We start from the raw sequence: 18,695 nt of genomic DNA on the forward strand, positions 1-18,695 counted from the left end.
CTCCGTTCCTTGCACGAGGCTGGCACGGACCCTGACAGCTTCACGGACTTGAGGAGCGCCACAGACCTAGCTCTGCGAGCCACCAAGTCCGCCGCCCAGGCCATCGGGAGGAACATGGCGTCCCTCACTGTTGTCGAGAGACATTTGTGGCTGACGCTGTCGGATATATAGGAGGACGCTGACAGAGCCTCCTTCCTCGACGCGCCTGTGTCTCCTTCCGGGCTTTTCGGACAAGCTGTCGATGGCTTTGTGGAGCGTTTTTCAGAGGTCCGGAAGACGTCGCAGGCTATGCCGCACTTCATCCCTCGACGCTCGACTTCCGCGTCAGGACGCTCTAGGAAACAGCTGCCTGCCCAGAAAACAGCCTCCCCGCTGCCTCCGCCACCAGCTTCTCAGCGTCAGCGACCAAGAGAGCACCAACACTCAAGCTCGGCTGGCCGCCGCAGGCCGCCCCCTCCTCGGGGACCCAGGCCCAAGATCACGCTGGATCCTGTGCCACCAAAATCTTCCTGACTCTAGAAAGACGGCGAAGGTCGAGTCCCGCTGCGGCCAGACCGCCTTTGAAGTCAGCACGTGTCGCTCTCACAGTTCCCGAGGCTGCGGTGACTGGAGATGTGTATTCCACAGCCAACAAGCCAGTTGCACAACCCGCTCGCCTGTACCCAAACGCCGTTTTCACGGCGACCCAGATAAATCTCAAAAAGAGCATTATGTCTGTTTATCCGACTCTCGCCGAAGGTGTTTTAAATGTAGGAAATGTGCCCACGTCCCAGTGTTCACCCCTACACATAAGCACGACCCACTCAGTGACACACACTCATTCAGGGCCTGTTTCAATAAAGGCGGTTCATGCCGATTGTGTTTTAAGTGTAAAGAAGGTGCCCGCTTCTCAGCACGCACGCTTACTGTTAAACACCGTGCCCTCTGTGCCACGCACACACATAAATCATTCCCCCAGAATGTTATGTGTAAATCATCCCGCTGCTGGTCTCAGCTCGCTGCCTCAGATAAACACTGCAAGCACAGTGTCAATTTATCAGCCCTATCAGGTCTCCCGGTCCCTAGCTTACAGCGACCAGAACCCAGATACCATTCTACCCCTAGCTATACGTGCAAAAGCATGGGAAGCTATCACGAGCGTGTCAGATTGGGTGCTGAACATTATAAAACGAGGCTACTCACTGCAGTTCGCTCGCCGACCCCCCCGCTTTCGAGCCCGGATCGAAACTACAGTAGATCAGAAAGTAGCTCATCTGCTTCAAGCCGAGAAACTGTACTTGAAGGGCGCCATAGAAACCGTCCCTCTAGACCAGAGCGAGTCGGGTTTCTTCAGCCGTTACTTCCTGGTACCCAAAAAGGATGGCGGTCTCAGACCCATTCTAGACCTCAGGCTTTTAAACAGAGCTCTCATGAAGCGATCGTTCAAAATGATTACAACCAGACAAATTCTCGCGCAAATTCGCCCGAGGGACTGGTTCATATCAGTGGATCTGAAAGATCAGGCTGGTCAGGCTTACCAGTACACCGTCCTTCTGTTCGGCCTGTCCTTAGCACCTCGTACATTTACGAGGTGCATGGACACAGTGCTCGCCCCACAGGGTATGCGAATACTGAACTATTTGGACGACTGGCTGATTATGGCCCAGTCGGAGGTGGAACTTATGACACACAGGGCTTTATTACTAAGCCATTTGGAGGCTCTGGGCCTCAAAGTTAATTGGACCAAGAGTTCGCTATCTCCCAGTCAGAAAGCTTCTTTTCTGGGAATGGATCTGGACTCTGTGTCAATGACAGCGTGGCTGACGTCACAGCGCGCTCTGTGTATGCAGCGCTTGGCGATGTCATTCAAAGAAGGCGATGTCTCTCCTCTCAAAAGATTTCAGAGGATTCTAGGCCTCATGGCTTCCACCTCAGCGGTGCTTCGTTTAGGCCTGCTTCACACGCGCCCTTTACAGCACTGGCTAAAGACGCGGGTAACTCAGAACTGTGTCACAGCTCTGGAGCCCTGGAAGGCGATCGGCTGGTATCAGACAGGTGTAAACCTGGGGCTAATCTCAAAACTGAAAGTGGTTTCGACAGACGCCTCCAATTCAGTCAGACCGACTTTTGGCCTGTGGTCAGGCCAAGAGAAGAGCTTGCACATAAACTGTCTAGAGATGAAGGCGGTCGAGAACGCCTTGCGGTTCTTCCTTCCCCTTCTAAAAGGCCACCATGTCCTTGTCCGTACAGACAACATGTCGGTGGTTTCCTACATAAATCGCCAGGGCGGTCTGAGATCACGGAACCTTCATGCACTGGCAGAACGCCTCCTTGTATGGGTTCAGCGCAACCTGCTCTCGCTGAGAGCGGCGCATGTGCCAGGCCATCTGAACGTGGGTCCAGACAGGCTGTCCAGGGACAACGTTTCCCCAGGGGAATGGTCTCTCTACCCTCAGATAGTTCAGCTGTTGTGGGACACCTTTGGCACAGCGGAAGTCGGCCTCTTTGCGTCTCAATACAACGCTCAGAGTCCAATATGCTTTACGAAGAACAAGGACGCGCTGGCCCATCACTGGCCCAGCCGCCATCTCTATGCTTTCCTGCCGATCACGCTATTACCACAGGTAATCAAGCGTATCAGGGAGAACGGTTCCTCTGTGCTTCTAGTAGCTCCGTTCTGGCCAAACCAAGTTTGATTTCCGGAGCTGATGCAGCTTCAGAGCCTGGCTCCATGGCCTGTCCCGTTGAGGAGAGATCTCCTCTCACAGGCCGGGGGCACGATTTGGCACCCACACCCCGAGCTTTGGGCTCTACATGTGTGGGCCATCAACGGCTACCCGTCAATATCCCGGACGGGTTGTTAAACACGATTATGCAAGCTAGAGCGCCCTCTACTAGACGGCTTTATGCTTCCAAGTGGTCAGTGTTCTCAGGTTGGTGCTCAGCTCGCAACCTGGATCCACAAGATTGTGGGGTATCGGAGGTTCTCTCCTTCCTACAGGAGCTTTTGGATAAGGGTAGATCCCCATCTACGCTCAAGGTGTATGTGGCGGCTATTGCTGCATTTGTCAAACATTCACACGGTCAGTCACTGGGTAGGAACTACCTTGTAGTCCGCTTCCTCAGGGGAGCTAGAAGGATGAACCCTCCTCGACCCCCCTCGGTTCCCGTATGGGATCTTTTCAAAAGGGTGCCCCTTTTGAACCTCTACAGTCTGTTGACCTTAAGTATCTCTCGTTGGAAACCGCCTTTCTGGTGGCTATTGCCTCAGTCAAGCGGGTGGGTGACTTACACGCACTTTCTGTTAGTGCGTCGTGCCTTGAGTTTGGGCCTAATGACTCCAAGGTCATTCTCAAACCGAGACATGGTTATGTCCCCAAAGTACTTGCCACTCCTTTCAGAGCGCAAGTCATTTCCCTGTCAGCCCTCTCCGGATCTGACAGCAAGTCTGATGTGAATCTCCTTTGCCCAGTTAGGGCCCTGAGAATTTACGTGGAAAGTTCGGCTGCTTTCAGACAGTCAGAACAGCTCTTTGTTTCTTTTGGTGGCCGATCTAAAGGTCTAGCTGCCTCGAAATATAGCCTTTCCAGGTGGATAGTGGACGCTATCTCACTGGCTTATGCATCTAAGGGCCTTCGTTGCCCTCTGGGCATCAGAGCTCATTCCACTTGAGGCGTGGTCTCTTCGTGGGCCTGGTCCAGTGGGATTTCTCTTCAAGATATCTGTATGGCGGCAGGCTGGGCCTCTCCGTCTACATTTATAAGGTTCTATAATCTAGAAAGTTCCCGCTCTTCAAGCTAGATTGTTATCAGTCTAGTTAATCTACTCAGTTCTGCCGGACTCGCTTCCGGAAACTGCAAAGTTTCAGTTCAGGCACGCTAATGCCTCCTCTGGCTGTTATACAGTGTTAAGCACCCTTGTTCACTTAAGGTATAAAAAGCTTTTTATATCCCCATATCATATCCTGCTCAGGGCACTCGCCCTTGGGTCAGTGTTGTGGTAGATTTAGCACGCACGGCATTCTAGCTTACGCAACACGAGAGTTCTCTCGTAAGAGAACGTCTCGGTTACTAACGTAACCTCGGTTCTCTCTAGAAGAGGGAACGAGTGTTGCGTAACCCTGCCGTGCTTGTGCTACCATCTGGTTTCGCTTCAGTTGATGAAAACCAAGGAGCATCTGTCATGATTGATAGAAGTAAGCAAAATGCAAGTAAAACTCTTTATTGTAATATTGACAAAGTAATTAGTCAAAGTCCAGAGAAGACAGGTTAGTGGCGCAGATGAACTAGGTGCAGAGAGTGCAGCAGTGCGGTGAAGAGAGTCCAGCGGTGAGATGAATCCAAAGTAAATCCACAGAAACACGAACAGGAACAGGGAATGCACAAGACTCGAGACGCTGACTGGAACTCACACCGGGAAACCACAAACAACGATCTGACAAAGGAGATGAGAAAGTGATTAGTATATATACATGATGAGATGAGCTGCAGCTGCAGCTGGTGACGGGAGTGATGAGTTGATCGCTGATGAGCCGACACCCCCACATAATCAGCACACACACACACAACAACAGAAACACGAGACAAGAAGGAGACATAAGATTTATGAACCGTGACAGCATCCTATCGAGCTCTGGCTTATATAGGCATAAGCCAAGCCCATTCGTGCGGGACATGACGAATCCAGCGCCCTTATTGGTGCTTACGTCACGAGCAGTCCCTCGATAGGTTTGCAGCAGTTACCTCAGAGCAGCCAATAGGCGCGCGAGCTGCCTCGTGAGCTGCAGCAAATGCGTTTTAAATTAATACAAATTATAAGGATAATTTTTGGCTTCAGTATTCTCGAGAAAAGAGGTTTTCCCGTAGCATAGCAACACTCGTTCCCTCTTCTAGAGAGAATCGAGGTTACGTTAGTAACCGAGACGTTTCTCGGGGGAACGCAAGAGTTTTGCGAGGGAACCCAAAGTTTCTCGGGGGAACGCAAAAGATTTGGGGGAAAAAATTTCTCCCATCCTAATTTTTTTTCCACCACCACGTCCCTTTAAGGGCTCCGTAGTAATCTGCTTTAGAGCAGGTGCACTTCAGAGTGAAAGAAAAATATTAAAGTGTATAGGCATATATCACTTATATATATATCACTGTATAATGTTGTTAAAATGGTAGTTTAACAAATGAGACTTTATTGTAAAGTGTTACTGATATTTTAAACTGCTGCGTGAACTCTGGCAACAACATTTGTCAAACCTATGTGCTTAAAAAACTAATGGTTAAGATTTAATATTGACCTCACAATATCTATTGCTTTATTTAAAATATGCAGTTCAGAGAAACCCTCATGGCTAATGCTGCTGAAATGGAGATCGAGGGATCCATGAACTGGTGGCTTCAGCCTCCAACTGGCAGCAGATCGAGGGGCAGACACAAGTTAAGTTTAAATGTATATTAAAAACACACCTCTTTAACCTAGCATAAACATAAGAGACTCTCACATTTCTATAATTCACATCCGTTAAAGGATTGTTAGGCTGCATAAATTAGGTCAACCAGAACCCAAAACACTTCCCATAACACCGAATGCAGCTACTTTTTACATCGTAAGAAGAATGGCATCTACACTAATGTTAGTCTCTGTCTCATTCAAGGTTAGGCTACTGTAGTCAACCGGGTCTAGCCCACATCCTGACCAGATGGTGGACCTGTACCCTAAGATGACCACAACAGCCCTGAATGCCAGACGAGAACATCACAACTAGATGAGACCTAGAAACAAACGCCTTGTCACAGTGTGGTGTAAGAAAGGCGAACAGGCAAAAAGCTCCAATATAACACCCAACGGCCAGCTTCAACTCCCCACCCACCAACGCCGGCGTGATCTTATGAAGGTAAAAGAGTAGGAAAACTTCAGAGCATGTAGATGGGAATTTGAGAACTTGTACAATAAATATTTGTACTTGAAAACCTGTTGAATGTTGTGAGTTTCACTCGAAGACAATAGTCACAAACCTGTATTCTGAATTTGAAGCTGCAGACAAGTAGTCACAAATGTGTAAAATGCCATTCACAGAAATACAATGACATACACAAACTTGTTTTCTTTCATTCACATTCGCAGTACAACCTAGGCATTTGCAACTTCTCAAATCTGCCATTGCTATTTCTAATCTTCACGCATTGACTTTGCAACTATTTCCGCAATATATTAGATGCGTAACTAACTTGTGCACTTGCAAACTGAGTGACGGTGAGAGAGAAAGGCGGGACAATTTAGAAAATTGCATTGTCAGATTTGAGAAGTTGCAAATGCCTAATTGAGGTTTTCACATTGGAGCTGTGAGTGTAAATTCTATTGTACAACTTACAAGTATAAATATTTATCGTACAAGTTCTCTAATTCACATCTACATGCTCTTGAGTTTGCTACTCTTTTACCTTGATGTAATCTTTTCCAATCTTCAAGCAAAAGGAGCTGAATAAAATACTCTACACTGAATGATATCAATCCACAATCTGACTTGTGAAGCAGCCTGGAATCCTAACACACCATGTTCGTTGTTTGGCTAGAAGAGAACTGGCCCCCCAACTGAGCCTGTTTTTCTTTCTTCATTCTGTCACCTGTCTCTGGCTTGCTTGGGGACACTTATTCTTAATATTATTGATCTGCCTGCATTGACACCATTATATGAGAAACTGAACTGAGCTGGACTATGACATCACTGTTTTCTGCAGAGCTGCTTAATAATGAAAATGAACTCTTTTTATAATTGATATACTTTATACAGTTATTGAACAGAACTGAATCAACACTGAACTGAATTCAGCTGAACAATGACACTATTTTCTTTTTAGAGCAGCTTTACAGTCAAATTGAACTCTGTTTGCATCATTGATCATTTTCCCGTTTAACCCTGTAAAGCTGCTTTGAAACAGACATTACTGTAAATAGCACTATATATTTAATGGTGACTTGACATTTGCAAAAGGAATTTATTTAGTGTTTGTGTGTGAAAGAGAATGATGTTTTTATTTTAATCACATACAGTAAATACAATTTACTTGTTATTTTGTGGTTTAAAAATTGTGTTGTTAATAAATGTTAATATAGTGTATTTGTTCATTGTTAATACATTATTATATTAAAGTGTATTTGTTAATTTTATAATAAAAATCCTACATCTTTTTAAATGGTTGAATTTGTGTTTCACTGCCAGTTTCGGGAATAAGAAAAAACTTTTTTCTTATTCCCGGTAAACTGAGAAATGGATTGTGGCGAGCATGACGAGGCTGAGGGCAGTGAGAGAACGGCACGAGGCCGGTGGCGTGATTGATAATGAGCGACACCTCCGCGACGCACCAGTCTCGTATCTCTCACGGAGGAGTGGGAGCATAAAAGCATAACGAGGGTATGTTGTAGGAAATAGGCGGAACAGCGAACATTCAAAGACTTTAATAAACGTAAAATAAACACATACAAAATGAAAGTAAAGACAGCAGCCCCTCCCTGCTGTCACATATAACAAAACACATCATCAATCCAGGCCTGGCCCTCTCTCCATCTTCACTGTCGTCGCTCCCCCTTTATTCTTCCGCTTCTCCATGACTCCGTGAGAGATACGAGACCGGTGCATCACGCAGGTGTCGCTCATTATCAATCACACCAGCGGCCTCGCGCCGTTCTCTCACTGCCCTCGGCCTCGTCATGCTCGCCACAGTCATCATCTGGTGAGTCTTTAAACAATAGCGCCTATAAAGAGCCTCTACAGCACCGTTCATCAGGGAATAATGGTGTTGAAATACTATTACGTAATTCAGCCATTCATCCTCATGAGAGACCAGTTGCATTTCAGCCTCACAGACAAAAAACAAAACAAAAAATAATAATAATAATGTAAGTTATCCATTATTCCTGAATTATAGGGTAATGTACTGTGACCATGCAGTATTTCAGCATTATAACCTTATATCTGTTTCAGATATATAGAGCGACGATTCTGCCTTAAGTAAGTACTGCCACTCTTAATACACTCACTGAAACACATGCTCAAATCATACACTTACACATACAAAAGCACATTTAGAAGCATACATACATTTATATGCACATGGCCTACACTATAGTGCAAGTTCGAACTTACTGTCACAGCATGGCCAAGTGACTATGTATAAAAACGTCCTCATTTTATACTATGTATTTTATCTCTGCTTCTCTCTGGTTATTGTACACTTTTGCTTGATTACTCAAATGACCAGTAAGGCATTACAGGAATTTAGCCGTGGGGGTCATGAATGCATGAATGAACTTTTCAGCATTTGACACCGAGAGTATAGAGATATTTTTAAGATGGAAAAATTTAAAAATTATTCTAGCACTGTGTTTTGTCAGGCCTAAAAAAATATGGCGCTCAGTATCATCAGCATAACAGTGAAAACTACACGTTTCCTAATGATATCTCCAAAAGGTTGCATGTATAAGCAATGGTTTTAGAACTAAGCCTTGCAGTACTCCATACCAAACTTGAGATCAATATGTGATCGAGTAACAGTGTAATGCAGTTAGCAAAGAGGATCAGAGAAAAGGTGGACAAAATCATAGATTTACATTTTATGTGGACCAAGTGGAATACATATTAAGACATTTAATCTTTAAAAAAATTAGTACTGAGTAGTTTTTAAGAAGAGTACTTTGTACTTTTACTTAAGTACTTTTTTTGACACCAGTACTTTAACTTGTAATTGAGTATTATTTTAGTAATGTAACAGTACTTAAGAACAAATTTTCAGTACTCTTTCTACCACTGAATTTGGACCATAGAGGTTTAATGAGGTAGGTTGCATGTTAGTTGTAATGTGTTAGTAGCAGGCGCGCTGGAAGCTGTTTCATGCGAGGGGGGCTGAGGGCTGGGTTGGAAAATATGTGACGTCATTGTGTTATGGCTGACGACAAGACATGACATTTCTCTGTATATGTTGTAGCCATTAAAGAAAACATATTTAGTTTCATATTTATGTTTAAATATTATAGGCTAATGTTATTTTTTATTTAACCCCTTACTAGTCGGCCCCAATTTTGGCAAGTGAAGCATTCATGACATACCCAAAATAAAAAGGTTGCTGCTCTTAAGTCATTCTGAATAGACACATAACCAACATATATTTAGAAAGCCAACCCTTGAGAGTTTACATTTCAAGACTCAAAATTAATCAGACTGTTATTAATATTGAGATATATAAGCTCAAACATAAAAACAAAAACAACAAATATTAAGAACATATTTATTAAATGTATAAAAATATTATGTGAATTTAGGATAGCAACTTGAAACCACAACTAAAGTGTAGCCACAATTGTGGTCATGCTTCATTTAAAATCTGAGGATGATATTTCTAAAATTATGCATTTTATTAAGCCTATTGTGAAACCATGTCAGGAGAGAGTTTAGAGAAGTTTTATAGGATGCTAATATAAGATTTTCATCAAATATTTTATTGCCCTGTAAACACCCATTTACAGTCTCTGACTAATGTCTGGCGAGGAGAACTGGCCCATTCATGTTCTTTTCATTTAATCGACCAACCTTTCACACCTATGCCGGTATGAGACTTAATCTTCATTATTCTTTTATCCTTATTCTTTTGTTTGAATTCAGCCATTATAGCCTATATTGGCCATCTAAACCTCTCTGATCCCACCCTACATGATCAATCCATCTATTATATTAAGTCTTGTTAGAAAACAAACAATTCTTGGAACTTTAAATGCGAATTATTTTTTTTTTTAAATGATTGTATGAAATGGAATAGCTTCTGCAAGCAGGTGCATTAGCACAAGTAGCCTCGAGCTACATGACACAATTTAATGTATTAATATTACACTTTTATTCAAAGTTCACTTTAAAACAACATCTAGTATGTGTATCATATGCCGGTCGCGGATTAAAATGGTTTCAAGTCATGAAAAGATTTTGAAATATGTTATATTTAGCATTTCAGATGAAGCTATGGGCTAGCATTTCCTAGCATATGCATTCTGTAAACATTCTGTATTGATATGAAAACCCCAAATCGCACGAAAATCAAACACAAAACACATAATATTTCAATCGTGCATTTATTAGTTCCTTGTTTCGGGTGAAGAGATGTCAGTTTCGCTTTGTTATCACGGATGTCCAGTATGAGGAAGTGTACACATGACGCGTCATGCAGAAGAGGTCACGCTAGACCACGTGAGATGATTGACAGCTGTACAGCGAATGATATAGCTTTGAGGTCAAATGTGACGCGATTCAGGAAGAGAAGACACACATCTCGCTCTGTTCGCTGTCTGAGCTCTTTAGATCGCACATTTCAGTGGTAAATGAATAGAAATGTTATTCTTTATGAAGAAATATTTTACTAGCATGTGATAATTATTAATCATTTCTCCAAATATGCGCACCATTGGACTAATAGCCCTGGCGGATGCTGTATATTGTATGTATTTGAACACAAATAAACCGGAGAACACGAGAATTAATGTTTTATGAGTGATGATTTCTATTCAAAATAACGAACATTACAGATTAATTATTTTGCACTCCTGGCATAAATTAAGAAATTAATATCACTGCAAACCAGTTAAATCATAAACAGTGGTCAAACATCGAAGCTGTAGACTTCAACCTTTCTTATGATGCTGAGTTCGTCCAGATCAAGTAAGAGTGAGATGTTTTGACAAGTAATGAATTTTGAACAACACTAATCCGGGATCACCAGTGATCCCTGCCTATCAAGGAGCCGTATGTAAGATTGTGGCCAAAACTGGTACTGCAATCACTTTAAAATTACTGTAGAGCGGCGTATCCCCTCCCCTCCCCCCTGACTCGAGGTTGCCATAGGCTGCAGGATCCAACATTTTCTTTATCCGACACGTGTGTAGCTGCAGCTGTGGTAACTAGAGCAGAGCTGGCAACCCGGATGCTGCAACACTACTGACTTCGTGATTGGTAGATCGGTGGAGGGCGGAGCATCAGACCAAAACACAACATGACAACATCAACATCAGTTGAGGGCTGCAACTTCACTTTTTAAATGACAATATCCTGGCTGGACTACTGTTGCCAGTGATATAAGTATTTGAAATGAACATGATTTCTTAATGTCTAGTGACATATAAGGGCCATTTTATCATTATTTGAAATAAATTTCTTACATACAGCTCCTTTAATCAATGTTGATTATGAAAGTGAGCGTGCAGCGTGAGAAAGACATGATACATGAGATCATGAGATACCCAAAATGTCTTTGTTGTTGTTGTTGTAGAAAGACTCTTTTAAAAATATTTTCGTTTAGTATAAATTGTATCTTAATTTTGATATGTTTTATCAAACAATTGCCTGTATTTAATAGCTAAATAAGAAGCAAATATAGCAGACAATGTAAGGCGCCGGCGATCACTTGCATTGCACGTAAACTGGAGGGCGCCGAAACTCAGCTTGTGCCTCACAGATTTTATAAATATAGGATATCTATTAGCTTGAAATGTCTTCTTTTAAACGAAACTATTCAAAACGAAAAGAAATAGACGACTCTCTGATTATGTAATCAAATGTGCATTTCTCTCTGGCGTTCATGGCGAGTCCGCATAACTTCATCTTTGCAGCGACACAGAAAACACCTGTTTATTAATAAACAATTAAATGTCTCCTTGCTATTTTTGACACATTAATAATCATTACTTTTGCCGGTTCTTTGTGGCAAGGTTTATGAGTGCGGGCGTGCGCTTGAGTGCGGCTATATTAGGCTACGTAAACGCTCATCCTGTAGCCTATTTAAGTAATTAAATCAATATAAAGAGGGGCGATGTGTCCACAGTGGCTAAAATGAACAACTACTAATCGACTAGAAGAAAACTTTAGTCGGAGGCAGCCCTTATTCCACATATTTTCCAACCAGCAGGCCATTCAGGGTTGAGCGCGCGACCCTGAGCGGAATGAGCGAGCGGAGGGATTCAGAAATGCGCTCTCCGCTCACATGCTCTGATCGGAACAAACTAAGCATGACAAATTCAAACTTTATTTCATTTTCTCAAACTCAAACACAGCATGTCTATTTTCATTTTTCCCCCCACGTTTTATTATGTTAGTCCACAGCCCCCACCAAGGGGGCTGTGGCTATGACGAGGGGGGCTGCAGCCCCCGCAGCACCCCCCTTCCCGCGCTACTGGTTATGAGCTAAATCACACATGTTCTTCTATCTGGCAAATGCATGCATTATTGCAATTGCAAATGATGCATACTGTGCAGTAAGCCTGCACACACATGCATCCACATGCTAATAAAAACACACAAACACAACAGAAGTTATATTACAGAACACAAGAATTCACTGTTGTATCTCTTATTTCTTAGAATAACAAAAGAGCACCAGGACAATTCTCTGTTGCAATCACCACATGGGTGAGTACAACACTTCTTTCAACAGTTTTGCTCTAATTTATTGTGACTTGTGTGCTGGAAACCGGATTTTATTCAGAGCCCAGGAAATGCAATCCAATAAACTCACAAATGTATGTATTTTATGTAATGGCAGTCACTGAACTTTATTTTGCAGAAGTTTTGTTTATGTGGTGGCTTCCTTTAACTACCGCTTTAAAACCGCAACATCAAAACAAGATTACAAAGGAACTGCCTACAAACAAAAGTACAAAATCAGGGGTATAGGAGTTGGAGAGGAAATGTTAGGATTTGAGGAAGTCAATGATCTAGATTGTCTTAACACTTTGTAAATTGAAACAGGACGAGAAAGGGAATCTGTTTTAATATTTCCTAAATTCTGTTTTAATTTTACCAACAATCTGTTTTGCATTTGACTTTTTTTTTCTTTTTTTTTCATATATGCTATTTAGAAAGAGTGGCTACATAGGACTGAAGTATGTGAGAAGATGCTGAAGTATTGATGGCCAAAACTGTAAAGAGCTTTGAAAGTTATCGTTAGATTTTTCAATTGAATGCAGAAGTTGACAGTTAACCAGGGGAACTGGTTTTGGTGTAACGCCCTGCTGAGTTTTAAAGGTGCTGTATGTAAGCATAAACATACCATAATATGTTTGCAGATATTTAGGAAACATGTTAAGTTCTCATACTCGTTTCTCTGAAAAACACTTCCACAGCAGTTATTTTACTTATTATTTTACACTTTCCGTGTTGTCAGTCAGTTTTTGTTTTGGTCTGTGTGATCTCGCCCACTCCCAATTCACCCAATAGTATTTCGACACCCCGGGGTGCCACTTGGCAGAAAACACTACGTATTAAAGCATAAAACAAGCAAACAAACTGGGTCAGAGATTGCAGATTCCACACAACCTAAAAAGCCTCGATATCCATATCTCTATGAACGAGAGCATATTAAAACGTGGATAAATCAACTCATTAACTTACAGTCTGTAAGTCTCCTGGCTTTCGTTGTCAATTTCGCACGTTCCTGTTGCGTGTCCTCAAACTGGCAACCCGCGTGAGCGTCGAGTCTGAGGAGGAGGGGGCGGGGAAACAACGATCTCTGATATTTTGAATTTGGACTGCAGTACCTATTTCCACCACTAGCTGTCATTCTTACAGACAGCACCTTTAACAATAATAAAGTCAATTAAGAGCTTTAGATGTTAAGATCCATGTTCAGCCCACTGTAAGACACATCATCTACAACAGACGTTTGAAAAGTCAAAACACAGTCTAAAATAATGAGGAATAACAAGCTTTGCGTGTAGGAGATAATTACAAGATATCACAACTGTTCACAACTGATTTTGTTTTATTTTTGTGCAGGCTTTCATACAATCAGCCCAGTGTAGTGGGGTAAGAACATAAACTGTTCTTTTTTTATAGCCTACATATATTTTCTTTTATACTACTATGCATTTGTATTTCATGCATATGTGTTTGAATTTCTTTCTTTAAAACAGTCCAGATGGCAAAGTTGTTCCCTTGACCCCATGGTTGGCCCCAGTTGTATGGGAAGGAACTTTTGATCCCACTTTGATTGATTCAATCTACATACAACAAAACATCACCATAGCAACTACAGTCTTCGCTCTTGGAAAGTGAGTTCATATATCTCTCCTATCTCTGTATTAATATTATCAATATTAAATAATAAATAAATATTTAATCAATATTAAATAATAAAGAATGACCTTTCAGCAATGCTATACACTGATTTCACGCAGCCGTTATTTTGAAATCGAAAGCGAGGCTCCGGTGGGAAGTAAACCAGAAGTGCCGCCTTTAATCACAGGAGAGTCACGAATGCGTTGGCGTATTGTTGTGTTTAATGTAGAAATGAGTTGTTCAAAAAATTTACATATTTCTTTCATACTTTAGACTATACAGTGAATTCATTTATAAATATATATATATATATATATACATATATATATATATATATATATATATATATATGTATATTATATATAATTCAGAAAGTAAAAAAGAAGAACCAGGAACAAACTATATACATCCTATATTGGATATTAACATCCAAAAGTGTAAATAGCGGCAGCAGCTTCAGGTTGGTAGTCCAAGTCTTTACTTCCGGGGCTCTTCCCACCGGAGCCTCGCTTTCGATTTCAAAATGGTGGCTGCGTGAAATCAGCGTATTAGGTAACCAGACATTTTTTCTGTAATCTGGCCAAAATTACATTTTATTAAAGGCAAAGTGCTACACACGGGCTAATTAAGACAGTACTGGCTTTGACTAATGCTAGACTAAGACAATCTTCTCAGCTCCTCAAATTCATAAAACATTACCCTTTATACACTCACCTAAAGGATTATTAGGAACACCTGTTCAATTTCTCATTAATGCAATTATCTAATCAACCAAACACATGGCATTTGCTTTAATGCATTTAGGGGTGTGGTCCTGGTCAAGACAATCTCCTGAACTCCAAACGGAATGTCAGAATGGGAAAGAAAGGTGATTTAAGCAATTTTGAGCGTGGCATGGTTGTTGGTGCCAGACGGGCGGGTCTGAGTATTTCACAATCTGCTCAGTTACTGGGATTTTCACGCACAACAATTTCTAGGGTTTACAAAGAATGGTGTGAAAAGGGAAAAACATCCAGTATGCGGCAGTCCTGTGGGCGAAAATGCCTTGTTGATGCTAGAGGTCAGAGGAGAATGGGCCGACTGATTCAAGCTGATAGAAGAGCAACTTTGACTGAAATAACCACTCGTTACAACCGAGGTATGCAGCAAAGCATTTGTGAAGCCACAATACGCACAACCTTGAGGCGGATGGGCTACAACAGCAGAAGACCCCACCGGGTACCATTCATCTCCACTACAAATAGGAAAAAGAGGCTACAATTTGCAAGAGCTCACCAAAATTGGACAGTTGAAGACTGGAAAAATGTTGCCTGGTCTGATGACTCTCAATTTCTGTTGAGACATTCAGATGGTAGAGTCAGAATTTGGCGTAAACAGAATGAGAACATGGATCCATCATGCTTTGTTACCACTGTGCAGGCTGGTGGTGGTGGTGTAATGGTGTGGGGGATGTTTTCTTGGCACACTTTAGGCCCCTTAGTGCCAATTGGGCATCGTTTAAATGCCACGGCCTACCTAAACATTGTTTCTGACCATGTCCATCCCTTTATGGCCACCATGTACCCATCCTCTGATGGCTACTTCCAGCAGGATAATGCACAAAGCTCGAATCATTTCAAATTGGTTTCTTGAACATGACAATGAGTTCACTGTACTAAAATGGCCCCCACAGTCACCAGATCTCCACCCAATAGAGCATCTTTGGGATGTGGTGGAACGGGAGCTTCGTGCCCTGGATGTGCATCCCACAAATCTCCATCAACTACAAGATGCTATCCTATCAATATGGGCCAACATTTCTAAAGAATGCTTTCAGCACCTTGTTGAATCAATGCCACGTAGAATTAAGGCAGTTCTGAAGGCGAAAGGGGGTCAAACACAGTATTAGTATGGTGTTCCTAATAATCCTTTAGGTGAGTGTATATATTGCAAACAAGCAGAGACGATCCACACTGCATGAGGCGCTTCATTCACGATAGAGGCAGGGCGGAGTTATGAGCTTTTGACAACAGTTTGAGGATCCAATGGAGTTGGAAGCAAAATCCACAGACAGATGTAAAAGGTGACAAATAATAGATGAAAAATGTAGGCCTAGATACAAGGTTTCTACCCGACAGCGACGATATATAAACCTGTTTATCTAGTGCAGTAACAATCCACCCCTTGACCTTCAACCCCTCAATTTTTAGACAGTTTCTACTCATATTTACTCTTCAGGAAGCTCCATATACCACAATGCAACACGATTGTGACATCACAGCAGATCGTACTTAAGTTACCCCCACCCCACACAATTCTAGTATATATGAATTATTTTGAGATTTAACCGCATCCAGTACTTGTACCTACCGGCTAATTCGGGACAGTTAGCAACCCTATCTTCATCATCCCAAAAGCACGCTCTATAATGGAGCGTGCCCTGGAATGATAAAGATTAAAGCGCTGGGCTCCCACACCTCGTACTGGCCTCTTGTAGGGAGTGATGAGGGGGAGCGGGTGTTGGAGACATTGGTACCCTCCGTCTGCGAGGATGAAGTGCCCTGGAGGAGAATAAACTGACCTCCTTTACAGTGGGCTGTACCGGAGCACTCGTGCATCATGCATTGACCCGGGCCAGCCCACGTAGGTGTCAATGAAGCGAATCGAATGACTTGGTGGCGAATGGCCACCACCTCCTCAGCGATTCGGTGGACAGTGGAACGAGGCATGTCAAACACTCCGGAGACAACCCTGTATGATGTACCACACGCCAGCCAGAAAATAAATACCAGGGTCTCTATTGTGGAACCCCATCCGTGTTGGCGTTCAGTCCTCAACAGGTCCAGCAGCACTCTCGGGGCCTCCCTGCTCAGCCTGGTCTGATTTAGGGAAACAAACAAAAGAGTTTTAGTAAACTTCTTTTAGTAAGTAGGCTATTAATGGCACATTGGGGAAATATTACTAGTTACATTTAAAACCTTACTTATGTACAAGTGTTATCTTACTTAATGTACTAAAGATATCAAGAGCAAAAGTAAATGTATGTATTCTGCATAAAAAACCCTCATCAGGGTTTTTAGATATGATGTTGTTGCATTAATATTACTGCTGTGCTATGTGTATGTTGCATTTTAATTCTGAATATGTTGAAGGGTGTTATATTTAAAGTACTTTATTGTTGAGTAGTTTACTATACCACAATGCATATTGTAAAAGATTTTGTCACTCTCCCTCTCTGTTTTTCAGGTATACACAGTTTCTTAAAGATTTCCTTGAGTCTGCAGAGCAGAATTACTTTGTTGGACTTCGTGTGCATTATTATGTGTTCACTGATCAACCAGAACAGGTTCCTGCAGTAAAACTGAGTGAAGAACATCATCTGACGGTGTTGACAGTACCTAGTTCTAACAGATGGCAGGAGATCACTTTGAGCAGGATGGCAAGACTGGAAGAACTGATTGAGAGTCGATTGGTCAATGAAGCCGACTATGTTTTCAGCCTTGATGTGGATACAAAGTTCTATGGTCGCTGGGGGGTGGAGACTTTGGGTCGTCTGGTAGGTGTGATACATCCTGGTTATTATCAAACACCTCGTGAACAATACCCATATGAGCGCAGACCAGAGTCTCAAGCTTTTATTCCTTCTTCTGAGGGTGATTATTATTATGGTGGGGCTGTGATCGGTGGCTTAGTGAAAGACGTACATGAGGTTGCTAAAACCTGCCGGGAGCAGCTGGACATTGATGCATCTAAATCCATTGAGGCAGCATGGCAGGAGGAGTCTCATTTGAACAAGTACTTCCTTTATAACAAACCCAGCAAGGTGCTCTCACCCGAATATCTGTGGCAGGACTTTAAACCTCACACAAACGAGGTCAAAATCATTCGCTTTTCTCAAGTTATTAAAAACTACGCTGCTGTTCGACCAAACCCATAGCAGCTGTTAACTTAAACGTGCAAAAACAAAACCTGCCAAATATTTTTCCATCAGCTACACAACATTTGGAATTGAAATATATATGATCATACTTTTTTTTTGTTACTTTTTTACTAATTTTTTACTAATCTCAAATGCTGGTTAAAACTCAGTTATCAGCACTTGCATAGGTGAAGGGAGAGGCAAAGAAATGCATCTAAAAAAACTGGTGAAAGATTATATAAATTTGATTATTTATATATATATATATATATATATATATATATATATATATATATATATATATATAAAACTAAAACCTTATTTCTTATTGAATTGGAGAATTCTTATTGTGAATAACAAATTACTAGTATTTGTACTTTGCAGGAGATTACTTCATATTTATTTTTATTTGTATCACTCTGGGTTTGGGTTTCATAATAGACTATGTCAGTATAATGGTCATATGTGTTCTGTCTCTTATGTATATGGAAGGAATGTCACTGTGATCCTTACAGATCAAAGTTCACATAAAAAAAAATGTCATTATTTTTTTCACTCTTATGTTGTTCCAAATCAAAGTAAAGCAGTGTCAGTGAGTGGAAAGTGTTTTCATGTTCAGTTTTCACTGAGGAAAACCATAGTGTGATGAGGGTGAACGCCACGAAAACTTAACAGTGGATGGGAAACTGTCTCGTATCGCTCCTGCATCACATAATAATAATCATTTATTTGATTTGTAAT

General features: G+C 41.9%; 1 protein-coding gene across 1 annotated transcript; it reads left to right on the forward strand.

Moving 5' to 3' along the window:
• The first annotated feature begins 2,710 nt into the window (after nt 1-2,710).
• On the forward strand, nt 2,711-18,003 carry LOC130071210 (globoside alpha-1,3-N-acetylgalactosaminyltransferase 1-like). Its single transcript, XM_056235887.1, has 4 exons — nt 2,711-3,062; nt 13,717-13,804; nt 13,912-14,049; nt 17,282-18,003. The coding sequence occupies exons 1-4, from the start codon at nt 2,711-2,713 to the stop codon at nt 17,970-17,972; spliced, it is 1,269 nt and encodes a 422-aa protein (XP_056091862.1). The 3' UTR covers nt 17,973-18,003.
• Nucleotides 18,004-18,695: the final 692 nt, after the last annotated feature.

Source organism: Rhinichthys klamathensis, unplaced genomic scaffold, assembly GCF_029890125.1.
Source record: "Rhinichthys klamathensis goyatoka isolate OS25496 unplaced genomic scaffold, OSU_Roscu_1.1 h1tg000433l_1, whole genome shotgun sequence".
In the NCBI taxonomy this organism is placed as follows: Eukaryota; Metazoa; Chordata; class Actinopteri; order Cypriniformes; family Leuciscidae; genus Rhinichthys; species Rhinichthys klamathensis.

Excerpts from the sequence above, each read along its gene's own strand:
- LOC130071210 (XM_056235887.1), top strand. The coding sequence starts at position 2,711 with ATGGCCTGTCCCGTTGAGGAGAGATCTCCTCTCACAGGCCGGGGGCAC. Across the intron at positions 3,063-13,716 it reads ATTTGTCAAACATTCACACG|GAGATAATTACAAGATATCA; the intron begins GTCAGTCACTGG and ends CTTTGCGTGTAG. Across the intron at positions 14,050-17,281 it reads ACAGTCTTCGCTCTTGGAAA|GTATACACAGTTTCTTAAAG; the intron begins GTGAGTTCATAT and ends TCTGTTTTTCAG.